The sequence below is a fragment of the Eretmochelys imbricata genome, chromosome 6, assembly GCF_965152235.1.
Source record: "Eretmochelys imbricata isolate rEreImb1 chromosome 6, rEreImb1.hap1, whole genome shotgun sequence".
Classification (NCBI taxonomy): Eukaryota; Metazoa; Chordata; order Testudines; family Cheloniidae; genus Eretmochelys; species Eretmochelys imbricata.
Window position 1 is genome coordinate 120,430,760 of NC_135577.1, and position 19,395 is coordinate 120,450,154.

Below are 19,395 nucleotides of genomic sequence, written 5' to 3' on the forward strand. Positions count from 1 at the left end.
TTTAAGATTTTTTTTTTTTTTTTTTTGCAGATTCATGAAAAGACCAGCTACTCCTTTGCAAGATGTTTTTATGTACTTAATACATGTATTTTGTAATCAAAATTTGTACCTAGAATGGCAGTGTTTATGCACATATAATAGATTCAGTGCTCTGACCACACAAAAGTGCTGAACATAAGGCAGAAAAAGAAAGGATTGCAATAGACATTCCTCCTTTACCTCCAAACCTAGTTACAGCACTGGTAGCAATAGCAGAAGAATTATGTTCTCTATATTTTTAGGAAGGGCCACTTATATGAAAATGCTTTTAGTACACAGTATGTCATTATGACACATTTTAAGTGATTATATTTGAAGTATGGCTTTCTACCACAATTTTGCTTGTGATTTTTAAAGATTTTAGGTCTCAAAGTTTCCACAGTCCAGTTCAAGGTTTTGCAGTTTCCAGAACTAAACTTTAGGCTATGTAGAAAAGTAAAGAACAGAACTTTATCTGCCTAATCCTAAAAATAAGTTTAGCTTTCTGTACTAGTATACTGTGTAGTATTAAATACATTTGTTAACTAGGTGCTTGCGAAGCTATAACTTATGACATTATTATAGTTTTGCACTCTACAACAAAATTAGACATTTTAAGCATTTATTTGTAGGTAGGTAAGGAATTGGTTCTTTAACCAAAAATTGCTATAAATTTATAAATACAAATAGTGCTTATGGTTTCTTCATTCATGCTTGAACAGATTACAAACTGAATACAATGAAGTTACGTTTGTTTAAGCACCCCACATAAACAAGAGGGATAAAAGAAAGATTTTGCTGGTATATACTATACTTAATTCTGAGACACTATAAGTTACTTTTTCACTGTTCAAAGTTCCCTAACTCTGCATTAGTTTTAAGGCTATATATACAAATATGTATATTTCAAAGTTAGGGAAAAGACAAATATAGCAAAACGCATTGTACTACATTTTCCTATCAAAAAGTAATTTTACACCAAGTTTTGATTTTTTGTTTAGTTGTGGTAAGTGTTACAAGCTACTTATATTTTACTGATTTTCCTTTTGGGGACTCTGCCTACTGAATGATTAAAGTAAACTAAATATTAACAACAAACACAATATCCTCAACCTAAGACGACAAGAATACAAGGTGCACAAAACAGTAGTTTTGCAAACACGACTGATTTGAACACTTACTTTTTGTATGTTCAATGGGAGAAAGTTAAGCTTAAATCAATTTAGTTTATGTTTATTACCCTTATAAATTTTTAATTTAGAATTTAATTTTAATGACCAACAGTTACATATTGTCAACATGCTATATTTCATATCACAAATACTGTTTAACCGCTAGTTTCTCATTCTAAATAAGTGGGTCAATTAAAAACACACATGCCATAAAATGTTAAGATTGTCAGGCTTTGACAAATGTATTTTCATTAAACAGTAGGCAAATTCAAACTGATACTCATCTTAGTGAAAAACAAAAAGCCTGAAATAAATCCATGTAAAATAGAGTAACAGATTAAACCCACTACATGTTCCAGTGTCTGTCTATGCCTTGGGCAACAGTCAAAGTTTTCCCCATTTTAAAAATGGGCTACCAATTATTAAAAATATTTTTTCACATGTGAAATCTCATTTACAATGGCACAGAATTTCAAAAGGCAGGAAAAAAAAGAGGAATTACACATATAAGATTAAGTGTCTTGTTTGTTAAATCAAGCTTTATTGATAAAATGGAATTCAGAATATTTTACTTGGAACAGCAGCAGACTCAGCCAATCAGGATAGTAAAAATGCTGCAGACTCCTACTGTATGTAGAAAGTTGCTCCCTCTTGCTCAACTGATTAGTAATTTTGGGTAAGGGTTTGTAAAAAAGAGGTGCAAAGAATCAAGGCATTCTAACCTCAAAATTCATATACTTATGATTGATCTGTATTATACAGCACGATCCTGCTTCCACTGAAGTCACAGCCGAAACCCTCATTGATTTAAAGTGGCAGCAGGACTGGGACCATAGTAAATAGCAATAGAAAACACAAAAAGATAGATTTGTTGGAGAACGAGCAGTATGTTAGTTATTTTTCCCCACTGCCAGGCAAATTCATATACTACAGTTGGGATAAATTGTCCGAATCTTCATCTTTATATATAAAATAAAAAGTAATCTTACAGTTTTGTGCACCTCTTGAGCATCTAGCTGGCTAGGCTGCTGCTCCTTGCAATCCAAAACCACAACATAAATTTAAAGGGCTATATATTTGTTGCATCACACAACAAGCCAAACATTTCTTCTAACCTTTATAGTGATTTAAAGCAATTCATAATTAAATATGAGCATTTTGTACAAGGACAATTGCACTTTACAAAAACAAAATCATACAACATAAATTGCTGGAGTCTGATTTACAACATGAATTATGGTTTGAAATCACGTTTACAGAAGTCTGTTTTACAAAAAAAACATCAGTTCCTGGGCTAGATGTCGTACTGCTGTAGTTTTCTGGTGTAGTCACTCTCACCAACACATCATAATCCCTTCTTTAAATAAGGTTGAGGATGGACGTTAAGAAGGGTCACTGAGGTTGGGCTGCACTTTCAACTGGAGGATGAATGTAAACTCCACAGCTAGATGGGCAGTTTTACCACATATCATCAGTTGACGCAGAGTCCTTAATAGAGAAAAAAGAAGGAACCCTTTAAAGTCTGGAGTGCCCAAAATTACAGCAGTTTCTGGATAATCCAGACTGAAAAGGGTAAAAATATGGATAATTGTAGGAGTCTTTCCCTTTTAATGAAGGGTTTCATACTAGATACTTGTAAAACACTATTCCTAACAACATGCAAAAATCTACATTCATTAAACTATTTTAATTCAGTAAATATTAACTAGCACTAAAGCAGTTTAACCCCTGGTCTAAAATGTAATATACTTTATGTTTTCTAAATGTTTAAAGCTGCTCAAAATAATTGTTAACTTCAAAACCAGCACATTCAAAAACATTACCAGTATAACCTAAAATGTACAGTACACTAAATGTATCTATTTGGACAATTTCTTGTAGGTGTGCTAAGTTCACAGGGAGCATATTTCCTGTTATTCTTAATTATGTTCTACCTACTCTGACTGCCTTCTCAACTAGGGTAGCCAACTTTCTAATCACACAAAACTGAACACCCTTGCCCCGAGGCCCCACCCCTCACTCCATCCCCCCCACCCTCACTCACTTTCACTGGGCTGGGGCAGGGGTGTGGGAGGGGGTGAGGGCTTTGGCTGGGGCTACAGGCTTTAGGGTGGGGCCAGAAATGAGGGGTTCAGGTGCAGGAGTGGGCTCTAGGCTGGGGCAGGGGAGCAGGAGAGGTGCGAGCTCCAAGCTGGGGCCTGGGATGAAGGGTTTAGGGTGCAGAAGGGAGCTTCAGACTGGGGCAAAGGGGTTTGGAGTGTGGGAGCAGGCTCTGGGCTGGGATAGGAGGTTGGGGTGTTGGAGGGGGTGCAGGCTCTGGGGTGAGGCCAGGGATGAGGAGGGGTTTGGAGTGTAGGAGTGAGCTTTGGGCTGGGGCAGGGGGTTGGGGTGTGGGAGGGGGGTTGGATACAGGAGGGGGCTCAGGGCTGGGGTTGGGGTGTGGGTTGGGGTTCAGGCTCCAGCCGGGTGGCGCTTACCCCAGGCGGCTCCCAGTCGGAGATGCAGCAGGGCTAAGGCAGGCTCCCTGCAACTCCTGGAAGCAGCCAGCATGTCCAGCTCCCAGGCACAAGGGCAGGGACGGCGTGCAGAGATTCCCTGGTCACACCTGCACCTAGGGGCTGCAGGGACATTCTGGCTGTTTCCAGGAGCCGCACGGAGCCAGGGCAGGCAAGGAGCCTGCCTTAGCCCCACTGCAGTGCCAATCGGACTTTTAGCGGTGCTGACCGGAGCCACCAGGGTCCCTTTTCGACCAGGCGTTCCAGTCGAAAACCAGATGCCTGGCAACCCTATTCTCAACCCTCTTGCTGTAAGGAAGGCTTAGAATCTAAGTCACATCATAAGTAATTTATTGAGAGTTAAGATTAAATTTAAAAGAAATTTAAACATGTTAAGATATGGAAAATATACAGGGCACCAAAAGCAACCTAAATTCTTCTCTTGTAATGATACAAGGGGGAAAATATTGCAAAAACTATTAAAAATCAGTATAATCTGGAACCATGAACCCTAAAATGGCCATATGGTATCGCTACAGGGAAGAGTTAAGGTTGTATGGGTATCTTAATTGTACATTTCTATACTTTAATATGTTTAGGTTTGTTTTAAGTGTAGCCTTCACTCTGAATGATCTGAATTTGCAATATTTGGTTCTTGGATAATTACAACATCCCTGTAACACTTTTACCTTCAAGTTATTAAACTATTAGCCTTAACTCCATTTTAACATAGTTTTGTGTGTCTTGGAATGTCCTTATATAAGTTATGCTCTATTCCTCTTTCCCTCCTCATACTTTTTTCATCCTCTTTCCCCTCTGCACAAAGAATTTAACAGAAAAAAGTTGAATGAGGAATACTGGACTGCCCATCAGTTTAACTGATCAGAAGTTGTTAGCAAGATTGTGTTTACACAGTCAGAGGCATCACTTTAAGAGGAAAGAGGCTGCTGTTTAGAGTATATCTGAGCAATGCCATCTCTCGCTACTTTAGATTGGTGGAGCTGATGTAGAGCCCTGTACTCCTTATTCAGCTGTTAAGTAGAATTTAATAGGATTAATAGGATTTTCTCTCTTTGCAGGACCTGAGAGAGAAGATTAGTCATGAGAATTAAAATGAATTATTCACTTTTTAAAAATTATGATTTCTAAGAGTAATGTCTAAGCCTTCCTTTGGGACTACAAGTAGTAGAAAGCAGAAGTTAGAAAGGACTAGGATAGGCAGAGTGAGAATCTGATGTGGCCATGTTTGTCAGAGAACATGGATAAAGAATTAAGTCAGCACCAAGTCAAAGTGCAGAAATTTACTTACTGACTACATACTCTGCAAATTTCTGTACTAGGACTACCAATGACACTTAGATTTGTATACTGTACATTTGCAGAAGAGTTATACAATGAATGACTGCATATCATAGAATCATAGAATATCAGGGTTGGAAGGGACCCCTGAAGGTCATCTAGTCCAACCCCCTGCTCGAAGCAGGACCAATTCCCAGTTAAATCATCCCAGCCAGGGCTTTATCAAGCCTGACCTTAAAAACCTCTAAGGAAGGAGATTCTACCACCTCCCTAGGTAACGCATTCCAGTGTTTCACCACCCTCTTAGTGAAAAAGTTTTTCCTAATATCCAACCTAAACCTCCCCCACTGCAACTTGAGACCATTACTCCTCGTTCTGTCATCTGCTACCATTGAGAACAGTCTAGAGCCATCCTCTTTGGAACCCCCTTTCAGGTAGTTGAAAGCAGCTATCAAATCCCCCCTCATTCTTCTCCTCTGCAGGCTAAACAATCCCAGCTCCCTCAGCCTCTCCTCATAAGTCATGTGTTCTAGACCCCTAATCATTTTTGTTGCCCTTCGCTGGACTCTCTCCAATTTATCCACATCCTTCTTGTAGTGTGGGGCCCAAAACTGGACACAGTACTCCAGATGAGGCCTCACCAATGTCGAATAGAGGGGGACGATCACGTCCCTCGATCTGCTCGCTATGCCCCTACTTATACATCCCAAAATGCCATTGGCCTTCTTGGCAACAAGGGCACACTGCTGACTCATATCCAGCTTCTCGTCCACTGTCACCCCTAGGTCCTTTTCCGCAGAACTGCTGCCTAGCCATTCGGTCCCTAGTCTGTAGCGGTGCATTGGATTCTTCCGTCCTAAGTGCAGGACCCTGCACTTATCCTTATTGAACCTCATCAGATTTCTTTTGGCCCAATCCTCCAATTTGTCTAGGTCCTTCTGTATCCTATCCCTCCCCTCCAGCGTATCTACCACTCCTCCCAGTTTAGTATCGTCCGCAAATTTGCTGAGAGTGCAATCCAAACCATCCTCCAAATCATTTATGAAGATATTGAACAAAACCAGCAGGGATAATTCCATTTCAGTTATAGATCTGGATCAATTTCTTAGATGTGGGAGGAGACAAGAATAGAAAAGGCTCACTGTAAACTTTAGCAAATAAAGTTTAAGACCAACTGCACAGCTTCTGTTATGCCAAAACATTTGCAAACTGCATTTCACTTATGTAATTTTTTGTTAATTAAAAAAATCATATTAATGGTATTAGTTGCCAGAGACATTAAAAAGTAACTGCTTTCTTTCTGAGACAAAGTACTCCCAAGAATTTAAAGCTAAATTCAGTTGTAAATGGAGTTACTGTTCCCATTTTAAAATTGTTTTTATTGCATGTTCACTGTGAAAAATATATTAGGGAAGTTACAGCATAATATAATCCAATGATCAGAAAATTATGATAACTGAACTAGAATTGTAAATATGCTAATCATAGCAACTATTAAACTACTAAGCATCCAGCAGAAAGTTACAAAAAGAACACTTTTGCCTGTAATTCGGGGAATTAAAATTTCACAAATTGATACCTTAATAAAAAATATTTTAACACAGATTTCCCACTATCTCTGTGGCATTAGGGGTGAACCAAATAAAATTAGATATCTCAAAACAAGACCATATCTGCTACTAGTGGTGGGATCTGGCACCAGATGTGTGGAAATGAAGAGACAGAATACAATCAGACTTTCAAGTCTTGAACTGATAGAGGATAACAAATGAGAGTTCTGAAAGTTCAGATGAGGGAAAGGGCAGAAGAGAACTCACAGGGCACAGTCTACAGAACGCACTTTTGGAAAAAATCCCTCCCCCTTCAAAGAGTTGTGGTAGGGTCTGCACAAACAAGCTGAAAGATTTCAAAGGGTAGGACGGAAATGATGGGAGAATGAAAGTACTTACAGCATCATCATTTCTATAGGGGTTCAGTCTGTTATAAACAGCTTCAATCACACTCCGTCTAAACCAAAGCAGAAAACAAAATGTTCAGGATTTTTTTAAATGAAGTCACATATTTCCTAAATGCAGTCATGACGTACTAAAACGCAAAACTTTAAAAATGGTAAAACGATTCAAGATGTATAGAACTTAAGTTTTTTGCAAGTAAAGCTATGTTTCCATATAATTTATGCAGTGCTCTCTTTTGGATTCAGGAAGAGACAGTTTAAAAAGGTAAACACTCCTAAGGGTTTTGCCAACAAAATGGAAAATTACATATTTGCATATGAGACTTTTCAATTAGACTGTCTGCTCCTGATATACTGTCAGGGGCATGCCCACATTTTGTCTTCAACGTAATAAGACAAGGAGGTTACAGAGTGATGAGCAGCATAAACAATATGCATTTGTGTGCTTGCGAGATATGGTGGCAGTAAATAATACACCACCGATGTACAAAGATAATATTTTTCACAAGAGAGCACTATATTTGTATTTTCTGGATACAATTTTTTGTGCACCCCTTAATGAAAACTCTGCACTCTTAGTTTGGTTTAAGTTAGTTTCCATTATAAATCTTGTTAGGTTTTTTTTTTTTTTTTTTTTTTTAATAGAGCAGTAGCAGCAGCAGCTTCCCATTGCATGCCCAATTTTCAATTCCCTTTTACAATTATCCTTCAAAAGAAACCAATTTTAACTTAAAACAGAAATTTTGTATAGCATCTCTCACCCTGTAACAGATATATTCCTGGGGAATTTGATAAAAATCAGCAAATGAGTTTATAGTGTGTTGAGATTTACCTTTTGCTCACATCTGAACTTTAAATTTTTGTAATGTCTCACAAAACAGCTTGGCTTTGGTACTCCTCCCCTCCCCATTTTTGTGCCTTGCTGATTGCACTTTGGGGGTGGATGCAGAGTAGAGGGTTAATTACAAAGCTATATAATAAAACATAAAAATAGCTTGTGATCCCTGCTTACCTAACTGTAAGGAAAGAGATTAACAAGGGGTTCGTTAGAGCAACAATACTAAAAAACAGTGGAATGCTAAGGGAAAGAAGAAGTACTTGCCTTCCTCAGCAAGCATGATATAACTAGGAAAATGAAGGTCTAATACAAGTAAGAGATTTTAAAGACTTTTTTCCTGGATGACAGGAGTTTTTTTGCGGGGGAGGGGGGAATGGGGGACAAAGCTGAAGAATGCCTCAGTTCTTACTCTGTACAATAGGGTCAGGTGGAGAAGTGCTCTGCTCACATCTTCATGCCTTAAAGTGGCAGAATGTAGCCCTTCCCCTTGTCTTTCTGTTAGTCATGATTGCAGACTGGGCTACACTCAGAATGAGCTATTTTAATTTTTTTCAATACTTATAAATATAAACTGACCTATTACAGACTCCAGGCATATGTTCAGGGATAGCGTAAGAAATACAGGAAAACATAAAGGGGTCAGTATCGTGGAGGGGCCAAGTTGGTAGCATGCTAGCAAGGGTGTGGGTTGGTGTATCTAGTTTTGGAATGAGGGACTTTGGGTGAGGAATAAGCAGGGAGGATCCATGATAGGCAGAGAACAACAGCAAAGGGGACAACGGAACAAGGAAGATCCTAATCAGCACATCCACTTCCAAGAATCACCTAGTAACTTGAGGACAGCATAAACAAGGTAGGGATTGATTATAAGGCCATGGGTAACAATCTGGATCTATTACCTGCTCATTTCCAGACATCCCATTGTCTAGAATTCCAAAAGGTGTACAATTTTTGAAGAGAAAGTTATACTGTTTTAGGGTATTGTTGGACTCCACCGAAAAAATTTCAGCTTTAGCTTTTTAAACTAAACTTTTTGCTTCTAATTTTAATAAATTAACTTCAGCATGATAAAAACGTCCCAATAATAATGCTGTCTCTGTGAAAAGATTCTCAAAGACGAAGCAGCTAGCTATGCAATCATGTCAAACCTGAAATTTAATCAGTAAAATACTCTAAATTACTCATTCAAAGAAAAAAAAAGTGTATTATAATTAAAATAATTGAGAAAATTATTTCCTTTAACAGAGCATGGCAGTACAACAAATCAAACACCACCCAGGACTTTTTCAGAACCCCATCATTTTGACATCTAGTCAATTTTTATAAAAGATTTATAAGTAGTTTCAGGTACTACCACTGTCCTTGATTTCCCTTGAAAAATGTGTGGGTTTACCATAACATTTCTCTCTCTCTTTTTTAAAAAAGTCTTTTCCTTCCCCGACCCCCTTACTGTTTGAAAAGTCCTAGATAAACAAGGGAAACAGCAAAACTGAGCATCAAAAAGTGATATTCCATGTACAAACTGAAAAACAGACCTCTCTCTAATCTTTTAGACATAATTATCTCAGGTGTTACAAGTAGACAATTTTTAGATAAATGTGATTTTCAAATCAACAGCATCCTTTTGAGTTACATTAAGGCCCAGTTCAGTAACTTAATTAAGCACACATTTAAAAGTTAAAGGTTTCAGAGGGGTAGCTGTGTTAGTCTGTATCAGCAAAAACAACAAGGAGTCCTTGCGGCACCTGAGAAACTAGCAAATTTATTTGGGCATAATTTGGATCCAAATTTATTTGGATGTCTGATTTGTGTCCATTTATTCTTTTGTGTAGAGACAGTCCAGTTTGGCCAATGCACATGGCAGAGGGGCATTGCTGGCACATATATCACATTGGTAGATGTGCAGGTGAACGAGCCCCTGGTGGTGTGGCTGATGTGGTTAGGTCCTATGATGGTGTCCCTTGAATAGATATGCAGACAGAGTTGGCAACGGGGTTTGTTGCCGGGTTGATTCCTGGGTCAGACATCAAGAATTGTAACATTCAAAAACCAGTAGGAGAGCACTTCAATCTCCCTGCACTCAATAACAGACTTAAAGTGGCCATTCTTCAACAAAAAAACCTTCAAAGAGAAACTACAGAGCTGGAATTTATTTGCAAACTTGACACCATCAAATTAGGTCTGAATAAAGACTGGGAGCGGCTGGGTCACTACAAAAAGTAATTTTCCCTCTGTTGATACTCACACCTTCTTGTCAACTGTTGGGAATGGGCCACATCCACCCTAATTGAATTGGCCTTGTTAGCACTGAACCCAACTTGGTAAGACAACTCCCGTCTTTTCATGTGCTGTATACTCATACCTGTCTACTGTATTTTTCACTCCATGCGTTTGATGAAGTGGGTTATAGCCCATAAAAGCTTATGCCCAAATAAATTTATTAGTCTCTAAGGTGCCAAAAGGACTCCTCATTGTTTTTATTTAAAAGTTAAAAACATTCTTAAATCCCCATTGACTTCCCTGCGATTTGAGCAGATTCTTTAAGTGCTGTCCCTGAACAGGGAATGGTTTCTTGAATCTGGTCCTAAGCTGCTATTGCATTTGTTCACTAACTAGCTAAATGCCTGCATCTCAGACTAAAAAAATCAGTGTATGCTCAGTTACACAGTTGATTTCAGGTATCGCAGATATTTCTTTAAAACAATACCAATAAGCCATAACAATTGGTTTGCAAAATTATCACACACAAACACCCACGAGAGAATCCTGAAGTCAGAAACACCAACAGGGGATGGGAGTAAAAGTCAATTTTTAGTCTCAACACTGACAGTCTACCTTAAAATTAGCTGCAGTCTAGGTTATTTAAATCAACCAGGTAGTCCAATTGGGTAACATATACTATGTCCTATAAACAGATTAATAACAAACAGAACAGATCTAACATCTCAGGGTTATGTAGCTCTGCTGCAACACAAATAACAGTCTCCCATGAAAAGGTGTTTGTTTTCACCACTTTCACTAGCACCATAAAAATACTCTTAAGCCAGGTGCAGCAGAAGAGACTTGCTCACAAACCCAACAGAAGGGGAAAAAAACAAAAAAAACAGAGCTAGAAAGATGAGTCAAAAGAATGATATACATTCCAATTTAATGTTACAATATTTAGATTTGCCAAATGTATCAACAAGAACTCAGATTTATGATGCTTCAAAGAAAAATATATTCTAAAAATAGATACCATTTCGACATCTCATAATGCCTGGTCAGTTTTCTCTCTCTTTTTTTTTAAAAAAATACTGAAACATTAGCATGAAAACAAGGTTTTTGCTTCTTTAGAAGTTCATTTGCTCTGGAGTCTAGCTGTTTATTGCTCACTGAAAGTCATAACTGACATCACTAACAGAGATAATTTATTACAAAGACAACTAAAAGAAAGCTATCATGCTTAAGCAAACACCACACTATGAAAATGATAACATTTGAAATAGATGATTTATAATGTATTCATATTACATACATTTTAAATAGAAAAATATTGGTTTGTGAGCAATCTGTACTAAAATTGCTTGGTTTACTGGACAGAGGAGCTTGAGATTTGAATTCTTTGATGGTTTAATGCTAATGTATAAAATTAGTAAGTCTGTTTCAGACTATTTCTTCAAGACAACAATCAAAATGCATCGTATAAAGCTTTAAATTCTATCCCCCGCTTAGCCAGGGTGAAGCAGTAATTTCCTTTAAAGGGATAATTAGCTAAAGAGCTCATTTATAATTCTAGAAAAGAGATATAAATTTAACAAAAAAGCAAAAGCAAAGAAAGCTGCCAAGTGAAGCATTAAATGCACTGAGTAATCGCTGTTTGTTAACTAAGTACATAAACTACTTTTCAAAATGAGCCATTATATGCATTACATTTCCCTTACATCTTAAAAAGTAAAAGCAGTAAACATTTTAAAGCTACAATTAACAAAGGAGGCCACCCTTAAAAGCAGTCCATTCTTTCTGCAACTATAGTTTGACATTCACATATTTTTAATTTTAGAAACTATCATCCACAATCAACCACAGTCTTGTGCATGGATTTCTTTCCGAACTTAAAACAGATCAAAATGTGAAAGATATTAGTTGAGAATGGATGCCCTTTTGTCCCCATAAACCTTATTTCACATTTATTTATTTTTTAAGAGTGGCCTTACAAAAAGTCTCTGTTAATTTAGACCAAAAGCACATTTACACTAACATAGACTCACTTGCTTGCCAATTCACCCCCTGGCGGGAGGTTTGGGATGCTCTCAGTTGCTAACGTACGCATCACGTGGACTAAGTCTGGTACTCCTTCACCCTGCTTCTTTATGATCTCTGGGAATCAGAAGTACTTTTTTTGTAAGTGCAGTCCAAATTTAACTTGAAAAGATTGAAACACTCAGTTTTATCAAAAAGCAGTTTAACATTTTAAAAGACAGCATTTACCATGTTGGACACTAATCTTTGGTGCCACAACAAAAAACCCAGTGTACCTGTAAAAAGCTATTGTATATTTGACAAAAAAAATACCAACTATGATCTGTTCTTCACATAGTTCTATACTTCCAAAATTTTAATCATTTTGATTAGTATATCACATAACAAAGGGTATCTTAACAGGTAAACAAACTACGTAGTTCTAAATAGGCTTCACTAGAACATAATTATTGTATTTTGCCAAAGAAACATCCTGTGAAAAAGCCGGGTTTAATGTCCATTTTTTTTTTTAAATATATGAATGGATGTTAAAAGGTTATTGCCATGGTAGAAAATATAATATTTTGAAGAAACAAGAAGTTAAGTGTTTTGTTTAAAATATGCTTTATATAGTTATACCAGATTGCAGATTATTAACATAAAAACATTAAAAGTCATCACGCATAAACAGACAAGAGCCAAGAATGTCAGAGTTAAGATAGAACTCTGTCCTTAACTCAAAGGGATATTTCAACAGCAGGTGATTTTACATACAACAAACACAATCCACCTCTCATCAGGTAAGCAAGAGACTCTCTACAGTAGCCACAGCAAAGTGTGCTAAGAATAAAGTTACAGATAGCTACATTTCTTAAGCCTTATCTTCTGAAGTGTTGAACACCCACATCTGCAGCTGAATTTAAGTTAGTTATCACCTCTGGAGGGGGAGGGGAATCAGACTTCTTCCAGTTTTGTGAAATCCATTAAAATTTTTTTTACAAGGTAAATGAGAATTGTCTACTATCCCATGACATTTAAATGTGTATACATTTCTCAATACACTAGAAACTCCTTCAAAGACATTATTTAAGAAGGATACTTTATCAATCAATCAGCTTGGAGTTGCTGATCTCCAAGTGGATGTCATGGCAAGTGTACAAAAATGCGCATGCACAGTTAAATATTCTTTATGTAGTAAAATCTTTCCAAAATTTATTTGAAAAAAGTAGTTTGAACACATGGAGAACCCACTTTCAATTTAAATATTTTTACAATTTATCTTTTTATCCCAATACTGAAAAAAAAAATCAAGATGTACGATATACCATTTTAAACTCATATTGGTGAGTTAATGTTACACTAAAGTATCTAAAACCAGTATACTTTCCTTTTAAATAAAAAAATAGTACAAATTCATGAACTGATTTGTGTGCACGGAACAGGTTTTCTGGGATACAACCTTCCATGCAAAAAGTTTTAGTCCAATTTGCCGCCAGATTCTATGCAAGTAATTGACACTGGAAACACTGGCATACCCTTACTTGCAGTAAAATAACCAAATGTCAAAATTTGCAGTACAAAGTATTAGCTATTTAGTTCTACATTTTAAGTAGGAAAGAAATCTAACATGTGACGCTACACATTAGGCAAACATCTCAAAACTCAAATGTCCCACTTTCTGAAGAACTATGGCCAAAATTCATATTTTACCGTCTAGCATTTAGTAAAGAGAATTCTAACACTCTTAAATCTGAATAAAAAGCAAAGATCTCAGATTTGGTTTGCCAAGTTCCTTTATTGTGTAATCTTCAACATCTAGTATATTCTACATCATTCTAAAGCTAAAGTTCTGCCGTACAAAAATAAAGGGATTTATAGTTTGCCTAAACTACACAGTTTCACAACCTAAAGCTGCAGTACATTTAACATACAGTCACCACTAAATGAATACATTTATACTCTGATAGAACTATAGATACAGTCTGAAATAACACTGATGACAACAAATGGAACCAATCCATTGCTTTTTTTTTTTTTTAAATAATTATTAAATTATCTTTTGTTTCAATGCATCTTGCATCCCTTTCTCTGACCTAATTTAAACCTTCTAAATGTTTTCACCATTTAAGACAGTGGGGAAAAAATGTACTTACACTAAAAATAAAGAATTCAAAATGTATTTATTTCCAGTTTTGAATGGAAATTTCATATAAAATTCTTAAAAATCTAACATTTCAGGTTTTGCTGAAAAATGGCCAGTTAATTTAAAACTATCAATTTCAATTAATTCCGTGGATTACATGCATCTAATAACCAGATCTGTTACTATATTAAGTATGTATATGATACAAAATGTGTTTTAAAGAATGAGTCAAAAACCTTAAGGAATGTTAATTTAAAAAAAAAAAAGAAGTGAGTCAAACCAGCTCAGTAACTGGAGTAATAGTGCAACTAGAGTAACATCTGGGACTGACTGATTAATCTTTTCAGCCAGCAAGTCTTCAAAACCTTTTAGAAGCAACACTGATTTACTGGAAAGGGATTACACAAAGATGTTTTGTCACTCTTACTTCACCTCCTGTTAGACATTTTCAGCTCTAAATGTGAGCCACAGAAGCGTCCAACATTGATGCAAGAATGTAGGTTAAAGGAGTGAAGGATAGTCAGGTGTAAGGGGGAAGAGTAGAAACCTTCTTATATCAGCCAGGTTTTTTTATTCCCGTTTGTAGTTCAAGATGGCCATCAATACAGGGCCTTCTTTACAGCAGTAAGTACAACAAACTTTAATATGAAAACATTAAAATAAGATTTTACTGCACATTATGGGATGAAAAATGCTTTTATGTAATTGATCAACAAGAAAATTTATATTAAAATATAATCTAACCTCATTACTTGGACTATGTTTGCTGGTCAAACACCTATTTTGTTATATAACTGCTATGTACTGCAATGCTCATTCACAAAATTTCCATTTTATTGTATTTTAATTTTCTAAATTAGACATTACAGACTGGTAAAAACTACTTGCAGAATTTCTTTACATTTACCAATTTCTTCAACTGAAATTGAAACTTTTAAAATCTTAAAAACTGCATTATTACTAAGGCATTTCAAGATAACAGTAGTAAGATTATTCAGCACAGTGTTGAAAGTTTCAGCAATGGCCATATTAGTCCCACCTCAGTAGACAATACTGTATATTAAGTTTCCAGCATGAAACAATCTTATTTTAATTGCATAAATATGGTTAAGTTTAATGTAATAAAGTGACATTGTGGCTTGAGTTTACCTTTCTCACATTAAGTCCCAAAAATTTCACTCATGCGAGTGAGGACTGTAAGTTCTGAAACTATGTTATGTTATAAACTGCTATCCGGTTGCATTTTTTGCTTATAATAAAAAGTGTAAATACTATTTCTGTGTGCATTATCAAAGGGAAAAGATGTTTAAGTCCAAGGAAAATAACTTTAAAACAAAGTGTGGACTCTATAGCAGCAATATATTTTTCTAAATGTGTCCACCGAATTCGGATTAAAGTGCTTTATATCATGTAAATTTTCCCCATTCACACAGACAAAAACGAAGTTTCACTTGTCCCTGAAGTATGTTATTTCTAAAAATGCAAGAAACTCAGCAACCAAACAAATGCATTGTTCCCTACAGCATAACCTTATGCAGTTCTAATACTTAGGATCTTCATTCAGCAATATCTGGACGTGATGTTCCCATTTCATCTACTGTAATACACACAGGCCAATGGGATCAGTTAATGGAGATGCAACCTTAACTTACTTTGGCCTTAGAGTTAAGTCAAATCTCCAATCTCCAAGATTTTTGTTAACAGTTAAAAGGGAAAAAAGTTCATGGGGCATTTATATAATTCATCAGTCACTGATCTGACAAACCCTAAGAGCTGTGTATATCACGCCAATGTATGCTATTAGGGACTCTTACCCTAGATATTAACAGCATGATACATTCATAATAACTGATTAATTAAAATCTATATCCTCAATATGTTTCCATTTGAAAAATGTTAATTTCACCTATACACTAAACTGCATGTGTACAGTAAGTGTTTCAGATATTTAGGAAATTTAATATTTAGGAGATCTGAGCACACCAGTGGCAGCTGCTTCTTAAACCCAATCTCTGCTTCAGTTTTTAATACCCAAAGGCACTACAGTCCAGATTACAAAATTATTAAATTATGGTTTAAATCAACACATTAGGTATATGGCACAAAGTGCCTGAAACAACAGTTCCTTCTCTTTCCCTTTTAAAATATAAAAAACACAAATGAAAATAAGATTTGCTTTTAAAAAGGTTACTGGCAGGATTGTACATTATATGCCCAGCTTCAGTTCAGTATGAATGTTTAAGGTTTAGCTATAACACAAATGTTGATAGGCTTTTACTCTTAAATATAATCATATTAGCAAGTGCTATTATGTTAACAGTAACATTGCTGTGGCCCTTAAATTATCATACAATATACTTATTAGGGCCATGTAATTGTACATAGCTTTACAGAAAAATGGCACTCAAATTACCATCTTCAAAAATATGCTGCCAGATTTCATTCAAATGCACATGCCAGGAATCAGAATTTACTGGCCTGAAGTTAGTGATGCCAATGGACTCATCAAGAACTTTGAGCACAAGTAGATTACTTTCCTCTGCCATCCTAAATAGAATCTCCAGGGCCATAAGCTTCTGCAGTTTCTGTTTCAGTAGCATTTTGTCATGACATACAGCATACATCCAACGGAATATAGGAGTGCCTTTTTCAGAGATGTATATGCAGGCTACATCTACACCTGGAGCTAGAGGTGCGATTCCCAACTCATGTAGAGACACTCTTGTAAGCTCCAAAAATAGTAATGTTGCCACAATGGCAAGGGCAGCAGTGAGCAGCAGCAAAGGCTATCCGTCCTGCCTGTATATCTCAGGGTCCAGGAGCATTTGTAGTCGACGTACCTAGCCTGTGCCACTGTCCAAAGCAGCCCACGCTACCACGGCTACGCTATTATTTTTAGAGCGCTAGCTCAATGAGATCTAGTAGGAGTATGTCTATGCAAGCTAGAAATCACACCTCCTAGCTCCAAGTGCAGACAGCCTAAATGTCCAACGGCACTTAAAGGTTTAATAAAAAAAACCCTACAGGTGTTAGAGTTTAGTTGTTTGGGGGATTGTTTAGAAACAAAGCTACTTATTTTTTTTTAAATGATCCACCTTCTACTCTGCTTTCCAGGTACTTGTCCAACTCTGCCTCTCTCTTCACCGCCTCTGGCAATACCTTTGGTGCACTTGGAAAACAGATCAAAATCACACTCATGTTGTCTCGACTTCCCTGGTAGTGGAAAAAAACAAAAACAGATGAGACAATATCCTGTATCCAGTGAGTAATACACACTGATTTTATCCCAAGGCCATATCAAAGCAGTTTATAAAATTATTTAAAATTAAAATAAAAAATAAAATTTTAAGTAAGTAAAATATTTTGCTCATCATGTGAAATTAGAATACTTTTCTTCCATCATACCATTAAATAAAAAATGGTATCATTTACAAATAACTGTTCAAGAAGTCTGCATGTTGAGTATCATTCAGTACAAACAGGCTTTTAAATGTAGTTTGTTAACTTTTTTCTTCATGATTGATGTTTACAATGAGCCTACAAGTTGATGACTCCCGTCTTGCTGAATGCTGAAATTATTTGCAAAACTAACATGGGAGATTTATTCCTGAGATTTATAAAACTTGTTTCCATCCTGCTTAAATATTAATATTGTTTGGAGGGAAAGATTACATTAGCTGTAGATATATTAAATGCTGAAATAGGAATATTTAAGGTATCTGAAGCCAGTTATAAAGCAAATCAAAAAACCCAACTTAGACACCTAAAAATATTGCTAGCGTCAAATGTGCATTTTTCATAAACAGTTCCCCACAGTAGGCCTAAGGGCCAGTCATTAAGAGGAAGTAGTGTTTGTGACATACACATTTTCATTTGCACATAGAAATATTTCTCACTATGTAAACTTTTAGAACGCAAGTGAGCAAAATAAGCACAACTTTAATAAAATACTTGAATGCAGTACTGTACAACCATGCTTTGCAGAAAAAAGTACTAAATATTGATTCAAATGATTTTCCAGCTGTTAAGGGCCCTATTCCGCAAACACTTACATAGATGCTGAACTTTAAACACAAGTAGTCCTATTGAAGCCAATGAGACTACTCATGTGAATAATGGTAAGCACGGATGCAAGTATTTGCAAGATTGGTGCCTAAACCAATCAGTATTGTCCTGTGGTATTTACATTTCCCGTACTAGCGCAGCTGAAATTATAAATGAAAAACTGGCAGTGAATGAAGTTTAACTTTTTAAAATGATAGAAAACTATTTATGCAATGTTGTTGTAGCTACGTTTGTCCCAGGATATTAGAGAGACGAGGTGGGTGAGGTAGTATCTTTTATTGGACCAACTTCTGTTGGTGACAGATACCAGAGTTCTGTGGAGCTTGTCTTCCGATATCTCTCACCAACAGAAGTTGGTCCAATAAAAGATATTACCTCACCCACCTTGTCTCTAGAAAACTATTACATAGTTAACGGGGTCATTGTTTCACACCTCTTTAGAGATATGGTGCCAATACTAACAATGCGATCCTGCCTTTATTTACAGCTTGCATATCAAAGCTCAGTTTTATAAATAGGATTAAATGCTTGTCTAGGGAAAGTTAAAACAAACTATGAAATTTTAACAATGTTCAGTCTGTCCTATTAAGCAACAGAACAACCTTTCATTTTGTTTATAGAAACATACAAATTCGGACTCATTGCATAAAAAAACCAATCACAAAATCTGTATTTATTAAGTAAAAATTGTGCCTGTCTTCTTGAGCAGATGTAATTAGTTGGACTCTTGGTCAGCTAAAAGCTATATGTAATAATCTGTAAGTAACTGTACAAGAAAAGATTTTTTTTATGCAGATGTAAAATTATATAAGGAACAATTTAAAAAAAATCAGATCAAAGATTTCAGTAGTTAATTGAAGTTCTTAATTTTAGAAACCAAAGTTCAGTCATTTTGTATGGTTTTGGCATGATTCAGGCAGAAATGCTACGTTTCCCCAGTGACAGAAGAGGAAAAAATAAATTGTTTGTGGCCTTTATTTACTTCTTTGGAAGGTATAAAAGCTGCTTATATATTTTTTCCATTTCCTTTCTTTAATCTTAGAAATAGATCATTTCTCCTCAGCTACTAAATTTTCCACTCATGCCAATACCACCAATTCTCAAGTAATTCAGTCTCTATATGAAACGTGATATAAGACCTGATATTTCTATCAAACGTTTTAAAATCCATTTTTATTGCATTGTGAAGC

The 19,395-nt window shown here is 36.1% G+C and overlaps 1 protein-coding gene across 3 annotated transcripts in view; it reads right to left on the reverse strand.

Annotated features, from left to right (window-relative positions):
- Window positions 1-1,711: 1,711 nt before the first annotated feature.
- PPM1A (protein phosphatase, Mg2+/Mn2+ dependent 1A) overlaps window positions 1,712-19,395 on the reverse strand; it is a 53,815-nt gene continuing 36,131 nt past the window's right edge. For all 3 annotated transcript variants that reach the window (XM_077819530.1, XM_077819529.1, XM_077819531.1), the window contains 4 exons: window positions 17,236-17,353; window positions 12,027-12,135; window positions 6,934-6,991; window positions 1,712-2,678 (listed from right to left, as the gene is read on the reverse strand). In XM_077819530.1, coding sequence (XP_077675656.1) covers window positions 2,649-2,678; window positions 6,934-6,991; window positions 12,027-12,135; window positions 17,236-17,353 — 315 coding nt within the window. In that variant the 3' untranslated portion in view covers window positions 1,712-2,648. The remainder of the gene's footprint in view (window positions 2,679-6,933; window positions 6,992-12,026; window positions 12,136-17,235; window positions 17,354-19,395) is intronic.